General features: G+C 39.4%; 1 protein-coding gene across 5 annotated transcripts in view; it reads right to left on the bottom strand.

Annotated features, from left to right (window-relative positions):
• Positions 1 to 18,646, bottom strand: part of si:dkey-220k22.1 (multiple epidermal growth factor-like domains protein 9) — an 81,170-nt gene that overhangs the window by 13,060 nt on the left and 49,464 nt on the right. For 3 of the 5 annotated variants that reach the window (XM_027137775.2, XM_047809246.1, XM_027137776.2), the window contains exons 3-4: positions 11,592 to 11,731; positions 1,486 to 1,635 (exon numbers count right to left, since the gene is read on the bottom strand). In XM_027137775.2, coding sequence (XP_026993576.2) covers positions 1,486 to 1,635; positions 11,592 to 11,731 — 290 coding nt within the window. The remainder of the gene's footprint in view (positions 1 to 1,485; positions 1,636 to 11,591; positions 11,732 to 18,646) is intronic. The other 2 variants (XM_027137777.2, XM_027137778.2) reach the window with 1 other exon arrangement.

Here is an 18,646-nt window from a genome sequence, read left to right on the forward strand (position 1 = left end):
ACAATGAGTCCACAACTTACAGAAGTGGCGAACATGCAGTCATAGTAAATAGTAAGACACACGGACTACAGACATGAATCATTTCCGTGTCTATTTGGGTGCAATGAGAAATGTTTTTGTTACAGTTGTGACCTTTCATGTGAAGTAGCTAAATAACTAGCCAACAAACCTATTGTTCAAATTTATAATCACGTCAATGTCCCTTCTTAACAGATTTCTATTTTACAGCACAAAAACACATCATTTTGTACATTTATATATTTTAGCTAATAAAGACTTGCGCATTGGTACATTTTGTTAGTAGATGAGTCCATGGTCTTGTGTTTGTTACTCTCTCTCTCTCCCGAGTGGAATAACACACTAGACAAACTATTTATTTAATTACACTCCACAAGAAGATTTATATTTAGAATTCAGTCTCTAAATTCATTGTGTGCACCAGAGAGGAAATGTTATAGAAGGACTAAAAAAACAAAAACACTTGGAATTCTGTAGTAACCAAGGAAAGCAATAAACAAAAAGAAACTACATATTCACATATTCTAACCTCTGCAACTTTTGGGTTTAATATGTGGAAACTCTATTGAACATTTTAGGTAGTCTTTATATAGCTACAGATAAATCCACTTGCGCACACATCACCTGGATGTGTTATATTCTGACACAAGAAAGTCATACAGCGCCTCCTGGAACCTGTCTACAGGCACTTGGCTCTTCCCTTTGTTAGAACAGTGCACGGTTTCGGTATGACTGAGTGTGAAAATGAACACACTGTACAAGCCCCTGCCCTTTTCACCGGCTTGTGGGGTTTCCGCTCGTGGGTCCGTACCTGTACGAGGCTGCTTGGGAACGCTGCTGTCAGCACAAAGTACACCCACTCAAGAGGAGGGGTGGGGGTGGGGGGTGGCTAAGAGTTTGGGTGGGGGGATGGAGGAGGAAGATAAAAACCACAAGCGTGCACAATTTGACAAAAACAATAACCCCAAATGTACACACAGGGGTAAAATGAAACGAGAGAGAGAGAGAGAGAGAGAGAGAGAGAGAGAGAGAGAGAGAGAGAGAGAGAGAGAGATATTCAGAAACATAAAGTAAAAGTGAAGTAGTGAACAAATACAAAAAAAAAATGAAAAAGGTCAGGTGAGTCTAAACATATACACACCGCAGCCTCTACCTTCCTGCTTTCATAATTCATCAACAAACCTGAAGGCGCTTCTTCCACCCAAAGAGAAAAAAAAACAATCCTCTACTCAGTGTAATGGAAATACACAGCTTTTCGAAGCGCGAAATGAAAATCCACTGCATTAGCAGAAAACAAACCAGAATGACATCACACACATGTAATCAGGGGCAGACACAGAGATGATGTTAGATCTCAGAGCCTGGGTTCACAGAGAAGTCCTCCAGAGAATGATGGAAACTAGCAGGCTATGCTAGGCTATGCTAGGCAATGCTAGGTTAATGTGAGGAGGTAGAACAGGGACTCACTGAGTGTGCAGCTGCCTGAAGAGGTGACGCTGGAGCAGGGACAAGTTTCACATGACTTGCTCGGGCTAGAGCCACGCTCCCGGTAGAAGTTTGGCTTGCACTCGTTGCAGCTGGGACCTCTGGTGTTTCCCTGGCAGTTCAAACAGATGCCTGGGAGAAAAAGGAAGGACAGACAGAGAGAGAAGGAAGTGGGGGAGAGAGAGAGAGAGAGAACAGGAAGGGGAGAGAATGGGAGTTAAGTAAACAGCCTGAGAGATCTGACTGACAGGACTTTGGTCCAGTGATGTGCTTGCACACAGATGTGAAAGTTCAGCAGCGCAGAAGCGAACAAACGAAAAAAGGAAATTCATATATGTGCAACTGCAAGATTTTAAAGCAGGAACTTTAAGAGAGAGGAAGGTGGTTCTGAGAAAGCACATTCTGTAAATCGGCATGAAGCAGGACTGGCAAGGTTTCTTAACAAATTCAACTGCTGGAAAGTCATGTGATATTGATAGAAGTTGATGCATACTCTGTGAAATTCTTAGCATTGTTAAAGAGTACTTTCTGCAAAGTATACACATGCTGATGAATTCTTCACGGTGTAAAAGATGGAAAAAGCAAAGACATCTTGCATAACTGGATAGTATGCTGTAATGGGGGACAAATACAAACATGCGGTCAATGAAGACACAGACTTCTTGTCATCATGAATCTAACACTTCTTAGTTTATGGAGGAAAAGGACATGTTTATTTTTATTGCCAGGGAAGGTAGCAGGTTACCTAATGACTTTTGACTCTACAGATAGAGAAATGTGTGAGTTTCTTTTACTTTTTATGTTAATGTACAGTTCAAAACAGCGGTTTTGAGATCATGAAAAACAGAAGCATCTTCTGTCAAGAGAACTAACTAATGTTTTATCCAGAGTTGCCAGATCTATGAAAGGAACAGCAGCTTAATATCGAATCAAAATCAGTGAAAAAGCAAGTACAAATACCAAAACCTTTATATTCACTGATTTTATATACTTTTATTGTGAAATGTTTATTTAAAGAGAAGCAAGATATTAAAAAGTATTTCTAAAATGTATCATTTATATATATATGTATGTGTGTGTGTGTGTGTGTGTGCGCGTGAGACTTTCACTTAGTAAGAATAAGCTTAATATTTGAACTTCAATTGCATTTACTGTAATTCTTTATTATTGCTACTGATATGTCTGCTAATTCCCTTCAATTATCATTCAAAAAATGTAATGAATGAATGAAAAAGTTGGTAATTTGTTCAAGTGATACAGACAATAGGTTATACAGAAAGATGCACTGCATGGCTAAAAGTTAGTGGACTCCTGACCATCACACCCTCATGTGCTTGTTGAACATCCTGTTCCAGCTTTTTTTTCTCCTTTTGCAGTATATAATACTAAGCTCCACTCTTTGGGAAGACTTTCTACAAGATTTTGGAGCATGGCTGTGAGGATGTCTTCATTTATCCACAAGGGCATTAGAATAATAATAATAATAAAACGGCCCCCCCCCCCCCCCCAGAGGATTTGGAAACTCTGTCTCTGTTTTACATTAAAAATATTTCTAGAAAAGTGAGAAAAATGAAGAATGAGGACCTTATTCCAGACAGTAAGGGTGGAATTGATGAAATTACAGAAAAAAAAAGGACAATAATTTTGCTGAAAGAGAAAATGAGAAAAAGCAGGAAGGCAAAGAGATGACTGGTATCAAAGCATACAGACAGGATGCGACAGATACTTCAGCTATTCACATGCTGATGAACACCTGTGATAGGGATGTCTAAGTATATCCATGCAGCAGGTCACACTCTTTTCAAGCAGATGCTCATAATGAACAATTACTGAGAGAGAGGGAAAGAGACGGAGAGAGAGAGAGAGAGAGAGAGAGAGAGAGAGAGAGAGAGAGGGAGAGGTGAGAGTAAGAGAGAGAGAGAGATGGGGGGAGAGAGAGAGAGGGAGAGGGGGGAGAGGGGGAAAGGGAGAGGGGGGAAAGGGAGAGAGTGGGAGAAAGAAAAAGAGAGGGAAAGAGAGAGAGCGTTACAGGCACATAGGCAGGTAAACTCAAAAGCAGAAGAGAAACAAAAAATAAGGAAAAAGGAAACTAAATGAGTTAATTGGAAACACAAATACTCACTGACTCATAATTCAAAAATACAAAAATGTATGAACTCTAAAAATAAGTAATGACTTTCTATTGACCAATTTTAAGGGACTGATTCTCCTTCCCTAACCTGTTTGTTTCAGCAATGTATCAGATGAAAATGGGCAAGAGTTCACTTCTGAGGGCTTCTGTCATGCTGTAGAATAATCCTCTCTCAGATGAATCCTGAATTCATCTCCAGCAGACAGATGGCAGGCAGTGTGTGGGTCAATGTTTTGAACTGAGTGACCCACGGTACTGATGGGGACATCCTGTCAGCTCAAAATGGCCAGGGTCTTTCAATGGTCTATATACTCACCAGATATGTCACCCACTGATCATCTTTTAATATTTGCTTCTGCCCAGTAGGGTGTGAGTTCAAAGCCCAGCCCTGCCAAGCCGCTGTTAACACTCAATACTCAGTAACATCTGGTCTCAAGTGCATGTGACTTTGGATAAAAGGTCAACCAAATGTAAATAAAATTCGAGCCAGAGCATGCTGCTTCAGTGGGTCTACAGTCAACCTATTATTCCACTCCTATTATAATAAACACTAGTAATGTATTTAATTATGGAAATCTTTGCATTGGTCTGGATCAGCACATATGATAACATTTTCCTGCACCTACCAATCTCTGATACACCAGATATGAATATGAATATAGATATCTGACCAAAAGCGGTATTGAAATGAATAAAAGAGTATTTCAGCTGTCAGATTTCAATTTATCGATTTATTCCGAATATAAAACAGGTTGCTTGTTGTATTTAGATTTGTATCCCCCCTTTACTGCAAAGCTGTTAAATGTAGGTGCAGGATCATTACTGTTCAAAAGCATGTCTCTTGTGTGTGAGAATAAATGGTGTCCGCAGTGTGCAGCGTGTATAAACACTGACGGCGAGTCAACACACACTGGCAGCAGACAGGCCGGAAACCAGAGGAAGGCATTAGTAATCAATCTAGCGTGATGTGTGCATGCATAGTCAATGACAAGATGTGTGTGTGTGTGTGTGTGTGTGTGTGTGAGAGAGAGAGTGTGTGCGCAAATGAATAAATGTGCATCTCCTATGCTCCATTAGCCAAATGAGGTCTCTAAATCAAACTTCCTGAGACTCTTGCAAAAGTGTCACTCACTCTGAGGAAATGAACAGGGTTGGAGTGTGAACTGCACCTGATCTGAAATCCGTTTTAAGACGGTGTTTTTGTGCAAATAACACTCAGAATATCCAGTAGGTGGCGCTGCTGTGTGTGTGTTCATCTCGTGAGTGAGACTGCAGGGATGATAATGCAGCACAGCGTGCGTTAAAGCAGAGAGCTGTTGTGGGGTCCAATACATCAGGGGCCAGACACAAAGCTATTAATATTCTCAATGTGAGATCATGAGGCTCGTTTTAAGGCTTTTGTACATGTGAGGTTTGATTTATTTAGCAAATAGGGAAAACAGAACATACAATTTAGAATGCAAAAGAGACTCTTTTTGTTGAAAACAACTTTAAATATACGTCATTGAAAGATCAGTAAATATGACACGTCAGTGTACAGGTGATTGAGCAGTTGTTTGAAAATCAGAGAAAGACAAACAAATATCTGCAAATATCCATGATGTCTATTAGACTAACAACTATATCCATACATTACCAGTGATATTCAATTTATTCATGTGTCCATTTAGACATCTTTCAGCTGTGGCAGAAAGCAATTAGACTGAGTGACTGAATGACTGCCGTTGGTTCTTAGCAGTACCATAGGGAGTGCACTGAGTACAACAGAGGACACCCACAGACACTAATGAGAATCATCTGGCCACAAAAATATGCAGAGCTTATTACCGAAGCAGGCAGTTTTTGCAATTTCAGTTCATCAACTTGCTTTGGCTCAGATGAACAGCAAGGCGGAGATCCTATATCAGGCTTCTGTGGAATCAAAAATTGATGAAATGGCCATAACATTATTCATTCATTCATTCATTCATTTTCTACCGCTTATCCAAACTTCTCGGGTCACGGGGAGCCTGTGCCTATCTCAGGTGTCATCGGGCATCAAGGCAGGATACACCCTGGATGGAGTGCCAACACATCGCAGGGCACACACACACACTCATTCATTCACTCACACACTACGGACAATTTTCCAGAGATACCAATCAACCTACCATGCATGTCTTTGGACCGGGGGAGGAAACCGGAGTATGCGAAGGAAACCCCCGAGGCACTGGGAGAACATGCAAACTCCACACACACAAGGCAGAGGCGGGAATCGAACCCCCAACCCTGGAGGTGTGAGGCGAACGTGCTAATCACTAAGCCACCGTGCCCCCTGCCATAACATTATGATCCTCCAAAAAGCCACTGTGCTGTGATGCGCCACGTGCCCAAACGTTTGTGGACGCCTGACCGTCACCACCATATGTGCATTTTGAACATCTCAAATCTTCTGGGAGGGCTTTCAACAAGATTTTTTAAGATGATGTAAAGCAATCAGGCCTGCAGAGGTTCATGGTTATGTTCCCCAAAAACCTTTAGTGGTGCAGGGGGTGCTATTTGGGCTCAGACTTTTATCCACAAGACAGACTGTCTAACCAACACTGCCAAGATAAATGAGTGGGTTGATTGATAAAGGTCTGGCAGAGGAGATTACAACAAGTAATTAGTTTAGCCTGTGGCAATTTGGTCAGAATCAAAATCGGAATAAAAGTCTAATCTGGCCGGAGTTCAAGGCCACACAGTCAGTGCAGGTGATGGCTGAAGCAGAAGATGCCTGTTTTGAGCATTTAAACTGAGAACAGCGCTGAAGAAGAAAACTCAATGAAGGTTTCAAAGAAGAATCTGACTGGCAGAAGAATGAGAGGGAAATGGAGGAAAAGATATTCCTGTCTGGTACTTGGTGTATTACTAATCCATCTGATGTCTGTAGTGTGCAGTAGGTGAGAGAGTATGAAGTAAACCAAAAAAAAGTGGGGGGAAAGCTGAGCAAAATTAAACAGGGTGAATAAAGGGTAAATGTTGGGAGACTTAAAATCCAGCTCCAGTGCTGTGTACCAAATATTTCTACATGGTCAAAATTCTTAGGTATTTATGTCGTTATTAGGACATTTGTTCCTCACAAAGGGCTAAAAACATGCACACAAACTACATACGCATATACTTTTACCCACAAAGTCCTTAGATAAAAGCTGAAATTGTGCATGAGTGGTGAAACACTATCTATCCTACCCTCACAAGGGTGATCAGTGAGAATGGAGCACAGCACAAGTGTGTTCCATTGGGTCCACAGCATCGACCCAGACAGTGTGACTTCACGCTGTGTCACTCTAATCACAAATGCTGGCAATCAGAGTGCATCTGTATGGAACCGTGTATCCGTGTACTGGCAGTAACTGACACTGAGACATACTCAACTTTGCTTGACAATTCATCTCCTCACTTGGTGGTGGAAAATGCATTGTAAAAATAGATGGGTAATGTTAGGGAAAACACTGTAGGAGGTACATACATGGGGGAAAATGGATATGCACAAGAGCAAATGAAAAACATTATTGCAAGACCATCTACAATTCCTCATCTATAAAGATAAATTTAAAAGGGAGTTGTTTTCAAGGGCAAAGGCACAAAATGGCTCAATTATGACAATGAGCACAGCAGCTATAAATACGTTCATTCCCACTATTTCAGAGAAAGTGTGTGATAAGAGGCTTCATGATGATGTATCATTCTGAAGGGACAGAAGGAAGAGTGCAAATGATAGATAAAAATGTAAGTAAAGTTAAAGGAATACTGTATAATCTTTTACAATGCTTATAGACAGGAGCAGAATAAAGTAGATGAAATTCTTTCATTTGTTCTTCTGGATGATCTGCATGACAGCCATTACGTATTTAGTGCATGTTAGTACTTTGGTGACATAGGATTGCTTTGGATGGTTCTCCAAAATGACTGGTGGTTTAAAGAACCGCAATTTTATCCTCTTGATTACGGTCTATGATGCAAATTCTCCAGATTTTAAACCCTTGCTGAAGTAGCACTGTTACTAGGTTGGAAAAAACAACAGATTTGAAGAATAAGAATTGAAAGAATAATATGGCTGACATATATGCAGTAAACCAGGACAAGAGAGGACAGGAAGTCTGAGTGAAGATGTAGACATGAACAATATTGTGCATAAAAGACATTGTGTCTTTTGTTTACATAAGAATGGAATTAAAACTAGATTTGTAAAGTTCGCCGTGACAAACTTTGATGTTGGCATTGATGATGCAAGTATTCGCAAAGGCCGGTGCTGTTTGGAGGCGAGTGGACATAAGGGTCAGTGTTTCTTTTGGAAGCAAGTAGACAGAAAGCTAGGGTGCCAAAACATTTGGAGGTAAGTGGAAATGAGCATGTGACGTCATCTGAATACTCAAGTAAGTTCCCCTCATTGTGCTGAGTGTTTTGATATGTCACATGTCCATGTTGTGCCATATATTTTTATTCATGTGACGTCATGTGACGTGACCAGAAAACACGTGAGGCAGTTCTCCTCATTGTTCTGAGTGTTTTTGATACGTCACATATCAAAAAGTTTTTTGATTTTGCATATTTTGGGGGCGAAGCTGCAGCACAACCGGAAAGCCAGTCGGTATACCAGTTTAAAACTTTGTTCAGAGTATCACCCTAAAGGAGCTTGAAAGCTTGCCGAGTTATAAACCGCCAAATTTTATAATGGGAGTCTATGGGGGGAAAAAAAGCCACTTTGAGACCCGGTACAGGAAGTACCGCTACTCAGATCGCTTAGAGAAAAGTAAATCTTCAGACCAGGGTCTACAACATATCCAAATTTGGTGCATGTGGCTCGAAAACCCTAGGAGGAGTTACTCTGGATACATTTTTGTCTAAGCTTAAATAGGAAAACAAAGCCAACATAATAAAATTAGCCCTGAATATGCCTTAGTGAAACCAATGTTCAAGCATGCAATGATCTGCATTTCTATTTTTTTTTTTCTTTTCAGAACCTTTAAAAAGTGTATGAGGCTCTACAGAGGAAAACATTTGCTTTTCCTGCCACACTGAGAATTCAATTAAGTTGGACAGACCCTCACAGCAGGCTGTTCTCTATGAGGAACTCATAAAGATGCTGAAAAATAACACTATTCATCATCTGTCACTGACTTCAAAACTACAGAGTGCTACGTGTGTGCTTCACGTGCATTTGTGCACGCTATGTTGCTAAAAACATTACATCTGCATTAAGCAGCGAGCAAACAGGAGACCTGATTCAAACATTCACCCAAAACGATTTACTAGCTCACATAAAACCTCTTGAAGTGCAGCATTGTGTTGCAAAACAGCTAAGAGGCAAACGGCACAAAATTAGGCTTCATCTAAGTCGCGCTACAATAAATCGACTCATAAACTTCCATCATACACTGTCATGAGGGAATGATTTTGGCAGAGTCGTCAGCAATCTGCAGCAAATGTCAAAGAAATGTAGTGGTATAGATGAATTCATTTGTTACTCTTGATTGCAGTCAGGTGAAATTAGCACAATCTGTGTAATATATGACTGCAGCTGCTCAGAGAGAGCTGCCAGCCTGGGTGCGGAAAGAAAGAGAGAGAGAGAGAGAGAGAGAGAGAGAGAGAGAGAGAGAGAGAGAGAGAGAGAGAGAGAGAGAGAGAGAGAGAGAGAGAAGGAGTGGGGGTTGTTGTTGTGCAGAAGGTATTATAACACAACACCTTGAGAGAAATATTTTAACAGCACAGAGTCCTATAATACATAAAGGTTGGATGACATGGTGGAAAAGAAACTACTGGTTTGATAAAAACGACTCAAACAAAGTTTCAACAAAAAGCTTTTTTTACTGACCATTTTACTGAAACCCACCAAATAAAACCATTTATTGGTAAACAGTCAGGTCCAGAACAATTTGGACAGTGACGTGATTTTCCATTACTTTTCGTCTGCACACCAGCGCAATGAATTTGAAACGAAGCAACTTTCGGCTTTAATTCTAGAGTTGCGTCTCTAGTACAAGAGACACTGCCTTAACCATTTAGGAATTACAGCCATTTTTTTTTCACAGGCTAAAAAGTTGGACAAGCTAACAATTGTAAATATAAGGATTATTAAGTCTGCACTCCATGGATATCACCAAAAGCTGAGCTTCCTTCCCTGAGATGCTTGGTGGTCTTTACTGTAACTACTGTATCTTCAGTTGCTGCTTTTTTGTGGGACTTTATGCCTTCAGTTTCATCTTCTGTAAGGGAACTGGGCTTCTATTGCTGGATGCTTTGCAGTTCTTAAGCACGTGACTAAATCTGAGCAGAAAGTTTCTCTCTATATAGAATTCATCCTGTGCCTGCTATCAGAAGCCACATCATCAATAAACACCAGTGACCCAGTTCCTTTGGCATCTGTACAGTACACGCCCCTGCCGTAATACTGCCTTAATGTTTGACAGAGAATGCGGCACGCTTTGGATCATGAGCCCTTTTTTCCCATATTCTTCTTTTCCCATTATTCCCATTATTCCCAGAAACCTGAACATTTGTGAACTGCAATATTGGCCGAATAGCAGTTAAAGTTATAATCATCAGCAATAGCAAGGAGCTTGCAATTCCCTTCAATCTGTAACTGCTTTTATTAACGCATTCTGTTTAGTAATATAGTTCGCCGATTTTCACTCACTACTTAGTTCTATCCTATCGCATGACACCTAACAGCCATGAAGGTAAGTGCTAACACATGTGCAGCTCCACCACCACATCATGCTGCACAAGATGCAATTCAAATCACTCTAATCAACAGGGAAGATGGCTTCCATCTCTCGCACCCAGTCAGCAGGGACAATTTAGCTCTATTGAACTGCCTCTGGCTGAGGGATCATTGCAATTCAAACACACAATTAACAAATAATAGGATGAATGCTTTTCTGTTGAACCACTCAAAAAGTCTAACGATTCTTTATTTCAAGCACGGCAAAACGCCCTTCAAACGTCCTTATTAAACAGAAGGCGAGGGAAAGGGTTCAAGTCCTGCAACATTCGGCTTTTGAAACGAGTTGGATGCCTTTCAACCCTGCATGACTTTAAATAAATTTGTTTTTCTCACTGAACTGCAGACTGTGATTTGAGTAAGACATGAAATAAAAATGGTAAGTGTTCTATTTTACAGTAAATATACTTTCCATCATCGTTTAAAATTTCACCGTTAGTTTATGCAAATATTTATTAAAAAAAAAAAAAAAAAGAGCCAACTAAACTTTGTTCTCTATATATACACACCGATCAGGCATAACGTTATGACCACTGACCGGTGAAGTGAAGAACACTGATAATATTCTTCATCATGCACCTCTTAGTCGGTGTGATATGTTAGGCAAAAAGTAAACATTTTGTCCCCAAGGTTTGTGTGTTAGAAGCAGGAAATATGGGCAAGTGTAAGGATTCGAGCGAGTTTTACAAGGGCCAAATTGTAATGGCTAGACAATTGGGTGTGCCATGTATATCCTTTCATGGAAACGGTATTCCCTGATGGCTGAGGCCTCTTTTAGCAGGATAACGCGCCCTGCCACAAAGCATAACTGGTTCAGGAATAGATTGAGGAGCACAACAAGTTTGATGTATTGACTTTGCCTCCAAATTGCTTAGATCTCAATCCAATCGAGCATCTGTGGGATGTGCTGAACAAACAAGTCCGATCCATAAAGGCCCTACTTTGAAACTTACAGGAATTTAAAGGATCTGCTGCTAAACTCTTGGTGCCAGATACCACAGCACACTTCCATGGGTCTAGTAGAGTCCATGCCTCGACAGGACAGGGCTGTTTCGGCAGCAAAACGGGGACCAACACAATATTAGGAAGGTGGTAAAAATTATGTTATGCTTGATCAGTATAGATACTCCAAGTACACTTTTGCTTATAGTTGTTCAGAGTTTTGAAAAAAAAGTGTGTATGTGTGTGTACAGTATGTGTGAACATTCTCACCTGATAGTTTGTCACAGGTGTTGGAATGATTGTTGCATTGACACGCTTGGCACCCTGCGCTGCTGAAGTTAAAGAAGCCTGGAAGGCAGTCGTCACACTTGTCGCCGTACACTCCCGTTTTACACTCGCACACTCCTGAGCTGAGAAACACAACAAGAAATCACAGAAAATTTAGGCTATTAATACAAAACACAAGACGTTTGCTGTTGAAAAAGTACCATATGGCCGGAATTCATCTCCTACACATGATTAACTAGGATGATGGAGTTACACTGGTGAGGGTCTAGCACATCAGACTCGGAGAAGATGGCCCACTGCCTCGTTTCAGTCAGAAAAGTAGAGGTCAAATCACAACTGCAATATGTTGACCATAAAAGAAATCTGACAAAATCTGAGGTGACTAGATATTGTGGAACAAAAATTCCTAAAACGTGAAATAAGATGAATTTCCCATTTAAAGATTAGGACTTAAGATATAAATCTTAAATCAGTTATTATTTTTAATGTGAATTTATTTAAAAAATCCTTATCTTTAACTTGTCTTGTTATTGTGACAAGTAAGAGGCATTCGATTCTTTAGGGTTCTGGAGAAAAAATTCAATAGAGTAAAAAGATGTCACCAAGACAAGATTGTGTTTGATTTTTTAAAAATAATTTTATATATATAAATTTATTTAAAAAAAATCAAAAACACTCTATAAAGAGTCTACCAACGGTCTCCCCAAACAAGTCAGCTCTGCTAATGAGGTGCACACTTTAAAACACACACAGACACACAGTCAAAGCCAAGACAGCAAAAGCTTTATTTAGCTTTCAGGCTCAAAAAAAAAAAAAAAAAAAAACAAAGCTGGACGTTTTACCCTGAGCTGTCAAACTGAATGCTCGCTAAATCCCCAGACAATTTTAGTTGAACTTTTACTCGCTTCAGACCTGGCTGTAGTTAGTCTGTTTCACTGATCTGGGATCAGTTTCACATTTTCCCCCCTGCAGCAGATAGGACTGCTCCGAGGGACGCATGTAAATGCAAACAGCTTACCAGTTAGCCCTTTCACTTTTAGAACATCAAACAGCCATGACTTGAAAAAGAAACCCCATTTTCTCTCTCTGGCGGCTTGATTTTTCCCCCCTTTCTCCTAACAAGAAAAGCCGCTTTCATCTTGCTCGGAGTGTGGGAAGAGCATGGGAAAAATTCAGGTCTTGTTCCTGAACCTGAACATCTGTCACTGATAATGCTCTACACTCAGAGTCACACGAGGAAGCGTTATATCACAGCCAGGTTTCTTTGATAGGATCGTCATCCAGTCTCTAGAAGATTTTTTTCCCTGACACTTTGTACTTTCTGCAAATAAAAAAGATATTTTCTTTCTGAAGTCTTGATCTGGCCCAGAGGATGTTGCACCACAGCATTAAACATGCATTACACAATGAGTTTAGAGTGGTCTTGATTTCTATGGGGGAAACACTAAACATCTTGTTGAGTGTGTATGCATCTAAAATTACACCAAGGAATACACAGTACAGAAATCAGTCTTTATCATGGAAGCCCTTGCACTCCGTCTAAAAGCTTTTATGAGTTTCTCAGTAGGGCCACTCAGTAACGATAGACTGGTGAAAGGTACGTACTATTAAAAACTAGTTCTGTTTAAAACTATTTGAATAAAGTCTGAAAATGGAGAGTGAATGTTCATGCTCTGTAAGCAGTGTGATCAGTGAAACAACCCTGATCAAAAATGTACATATCCTTGAATGTTTGGCCCCATTATAAACACACCGGTTGACACACAAAGGTTTAAATGGCTATTAAAGGGAAGCTTCCACACCTGTGACTCATTGTTATTGTAATTAGTGAATGTATATATATAGTCAGTGAGTTTCTCGGCTCAGGAGGTGATGCACTGACTTGGCTGCATACTGTGATATGGGGAAGACAAAAGAACTGCCAATGGACCTGCGTGATAAGGTAGTTAGACTTTATAAAGCAGGAAAAAATGCCAGTCGGTGCTGTTCAAACTCTGATAAAAAGGTGGAAAATAAGAGGTTCTGTTGATACTGACATACTACTACCAGAAGTATTGTTCGAGAAGCAAAGAAAATAGTGATGTTTCAAGGAGCACAATAAAGAGGTACTTGAACACAAATGACCTGCATGTTCGGGGTATTAGAGAGAGAGAGAGAACCCACAACGTTAAAATCCAATTTCGTTCTTTTGTATTTGGACGTATACATTTTTTCCAGCACCTAGACAAGCCTCACAGTTTCTGGAGTCATTTGGAGAGATGAGACCAAATTGAACGCTATAATCACAATTATAAACTATGTTTTGAGAGGAGTCAGGAAGGCCTACGGTGAAATGTCAAAATCGTATAGTCATATATTGTACAGTAAAAATTGATGGCAGGATGAATGCAGCATGTTATCAGAAAATCTTCATTCTACAGCGCGAAAGCTGCACGTGGGACGATCTCGGATGATTCAAAGCACAAGGCAAGGTTGACCCTGCAATGGCTACAGCGAAAAAAGCTGAATGTTTACAGTCTCCTGACCTCAACATCATTGAGCCACTTTTGGGGAGATCATAAACGTGCAGTTTGTGGAAGACAACCAAAACATTTACAGGAAATGGAGGCATTTTGTAAAGAAGAATGGCCAGCTATACCAACTGAGAGAATTAAAGACCTCATGAAGAATTATTACAAAAGACTGCATGCCATCATTGACGCTAAAGAGTGCAATACACGATATTAAGAACTAAAAACATGCAAACTTTTGGACAGGGATTAACAGGGTTTGATGATTGTACCATTGTGTTATGCCTTACATATTAACTAGAGTCCTATGAGAAATATAACATTTGTTTTGCCTTCTCACTCGGGTTGTCTTTAAAAAAAACAAAATGGTACACGTTAACGTTTGTGGGACGGACAAAACAACTTGCTAACGTTTACAGCAGCTGTAAAGTAAGCCATAGCAAGAACTAACTTCTCATAAAAGTTCCACAAGATTAAATACAACACATTATACAGTTAAAACTCACAAGTTGCCAAACTTCTGTGTGGAATAAAACTCTTTATTATGTGTTCTGTTATAGGGAAATAATGAACTTTAGGCATCACAGCACTCTGTCATACTTTAATTCTTTTGTGTTTTTAACATGGAAAAAAAATGGGCTTGTTTTCTGTTTGTCTGAAGAGTTTGGCAGAGACCAAATGTTCAGAGTATTTCTACCTAGACGGTCATTAATGACATGTCAATTTAAAGAAGAAGAAGAAAAGGACAGATCTGATCCTGGAGCAACAAGCAAACCTATGATTAACGTAAGACACTTCGGTTATTAGAAGCAGAACACTGTAGTGGTTTCTCTACAAGACTAAGAGGCTCATAAAACTGTGCAACATCTGCAATTATTTCTCTCGCTCACACACACAAATAACTTTAATTTAGTTCCCTTTAATGCACCTCCTGTAAACCCCCCCACTCCCCACCCGTCACCCCCACCCGCCCTTGGGTCCAATCATAACCGTGCATTCCCAAAACCCCTATAATTGGCCTACCTACTGTTGTGCTGAATAAGTTTGATCTTTTCTCTCTGATTATAACCTTGAGACTAAGAAAAAACATTCAAAAACATGGAGGAGAAAATTAACCACAGAGCAAGATGGAATGCGCAGCGGCTCCTGAACTCGTCAGCAACATCTTCATTCAAACGTGTACACATGCAAAATTACTTCCTGTGCTTAGAGAATATTAACAAAAATCAATAAATTAATAAATATAGATAAAATAAAAGGAAAGAAAACAAACAAAAAAAAGCTTAGTTTATTTAAGATTAGCAGTTTGGGAAACAAAATAAGTGATTCCTGCATGTGCCATAATTCGGCCGTTTGTTTTTCCTCCATAGACATAACTTTCTTTTTTTTTAATAGAAAAACATGACAGAAAGAAATTCTAATGGAAATACACATCACATGATAGGGCTGTTAGTTTCATTTTCAAAACAGGATCTGAATATTAATGATCTTAATGATTTTGTATTGCACTGCACTTGAATCCTTAAAATGGGGGGGGGACCCAAAACCCACAACGTTAAAATCCAATTTCGTTCTTTTGTATACGGACGTATACATTTTTTCCACCACTTTGGTATCCAATCAACTATTTTCTGTGTTTTTTTCTCCATGGTATCAGATCAGTGCCATCACTAATAGAAATAAAAAACCCAGATGCATCACCATGAATAAACAATGACTTTATAATCACACTGTGGCACCGTGAATCAACATCAAATCAGTCGGTTGAGATTCTTATCTCTATATAATAACTACGCTATCGGCTTATAAACCTCTAATCGTTTGAACACAGTTAATCTGCTTTATTTTTAAGACTACATAAATCCTGGGTAAAAAGCTTTAAAAGTGTGAAATTCATCTTTCTGAACTGATGCCAAAGAGTCTAAGAAAGCTGACTCCCTGCTCGAGGCTGGCTTCTGTGCCACAGCTGATGACTGACACTATAATCCTCTACAGCAACAATCTGAAGCTTTGAAGCATCACTGCGTGGTCTCGCGGTCAGAAGAAATATATTAAGACGCAGATACAGAAAAGGGGATTGGGACAAAGATGGCTGTGGTTCATAATTTGTATAAAGTGTATACACAGAGAGAAACAAATCCCAACATGTAAAGAAGCCAAGAAGCTTTGTGTGAATCAGTGTTTGTCTATAAAGACCTTTTTTCCGACTCGATAATCTGCGTCACTGCTTAAACGGTATTCTCTGTGTTAAGTAACGTTGTAATGGCAAAACAAAACACTTCGAGTGATTAAATACCATAACACTCAGATACCGTGTGCCTCTAAATATACACAGTTTGACAAAGCTCTGGATAAGCGACACCTGAACATGACCGAATGGCAACAGTCTCTTATTAGTTATATTTGTGATCAAATTTTGTTTCACAGTGGTGCTTTATGTTAGCACTGTTAACTAGAAACATGGGGAAGAATACACAAAATACTTCTCTATTGTTTTCAAATTGTATCAGAGAGATTACATAAAAGGAAATAGTATGAAAATCTGGGCTAATGTCTGCAGCCCTGCAGCTCGTCTCTGTTCTGATCAGCTGCCTTCAGTAAATTTGCACAATTGCATGTAATTGCCCACAACAGGCAGCAATGTTTCACAGTTAAAACTGTGAGTCACTGAACTGCAGCTTCAACTACAGCATATCTTCCAGCTAATACAGTATGTTGCTGGATCTGCATTCAGACTGTGAATAATGCTCCCTTTAGTCAGTACTGCTGATATTATACCTAAATTATAATTGTATATAACTGTACATTAATCACTCACACTGGTTTATACTGGTTTATGTGTATTATATGCACATACACTGTATATTTCTTGGTTACTGTTGTACATACAGTAACATTGCATATTATATTTTTACACATATTGTACTGTCTATACAACTTGCACAGATACCTATTTTATTTGATTGTTGTACATATATTTACATATTTAATCACACTTGCTCCATTTTTTACTATTTGCACTTCGGGTAGATTCTAAACAGCATTTTGTTGCAATGTACCTGTACTATACAATGACAAAGATCCATCCATCTATCTATACATACTATGCAATGACAAAGATCCATCCATCCATCCATCTATCCATCTATCTATCTATCTATCTATCTATCTATCCATACTATGCAATGACAAAGATCCATCCATCTATCTATCCATACTATGCAATGACAAAGATCCATCCATCCATCTATCCATCTATCTATACTATGCAATGACAAAGATCCATCCATCCATCTATCCATACTATGCAATGACAAAGATCCATCCATCCATCTATCTATACTATGCAATGACAAAGATCCATCCATCTATCCATCTATTTGTCTATACTATGCAATGACAAAGATCCACCTATCCATTCATCCATACTATGCAATGACAAAGGAGAGAGGGGGAAAAACAAACAAACAAAAAAAACAACTAAAAATGTAATCAAAAAATACTTTTCTCTGGACTTCACAGAAATAAAATGATTAATTAATAGCATCATATTTACATGTATATATCTAACTGAAATTTTCCCAGTGTATTTACAATGTATAAAGCATGGATGGATGCTGTGGTCAGTATTTCCAATGTCACAAAGTTCACAATAATACATCACTCAGTTTTACTCACACACCTCATATTTGTAACTCTCATGCAACATCTGAATAACACAAAAGGCTGGAGTTACCCGTTAAGCTAGAATATATTATAGTTGCGTTCAATCTCGATTCAAGTGTAGAGATACAGAAATTAAAACTTGTTCTAACAATGGATATGAAAGCTTAACTCACGATATATCATGGAAACTTTTACGAGTATGTGGAAAGACAAAAGCAAACCACGAAACAACACATGAAAGGATGAAAAGAACCCAATGAGCAATGGCAGACAGAGTGGAAAAAACACACACAAGGCCAGAAGGGAGACAAAACACAGCATTACTGTAGACATCACTGACACTGTGATATTATCCAGCTCCGTTTATCCAAAAGACTTAACTGATTTGATCTAAAAACTCTTAAGCTTACCACATTACCCCACAAAAAGCCCTGCGGAGGCATGTTTCCATGGCAACAACCCCGAGAAATGCAAGCGTCTATGATCAGAGTGAAAGTCTGATGTAATCACAACAACATAAAAAAAAGGGAAACGAGGAATGCCACATGAGTCAGAGCTGAAGCACCTTTTGCTCAAACAGAAACAAAATTGCTGTAAAGTTGTGGTGCCTCCTCTTCGGAAATGACAAAGCGCTTCACTGGCCTCGAACGCCTTCACAATAATGAACACATCTGCAAAAATGGATCCAGTGTCTCCAGAAACAATTAGGCATAATTAGTGGATAAAGACTGCTGATTGGTCTTACTGCCACCAGAGAAAAAGCTCTCAGAAGTTGGAAAAGGTTAGCGCTGTAAGAAACAGGCCTGCTGTGAGCGCTGAAATTAGGCCATTTTTTGCTTTTACAGCTTTTTGCTGGCGTTT

This window comes from Tachysurus fulvidraco, chromosome 26 (genome assembly GCF_022655615.1).
Source record: "Tachysurus fulvidraco isolate hzauxx_2018 chromosome 26, HZAU_PFXX_2.0, whole genome shotgun sequence".
Classification (NCBI taxonomy): domain Eukaryota; kingdom Metazoa; phylum Chordata; class Actinopteri; order Siluriformes; family Bagridae; genus Tachysurus; species Tachysurus fulvidraco.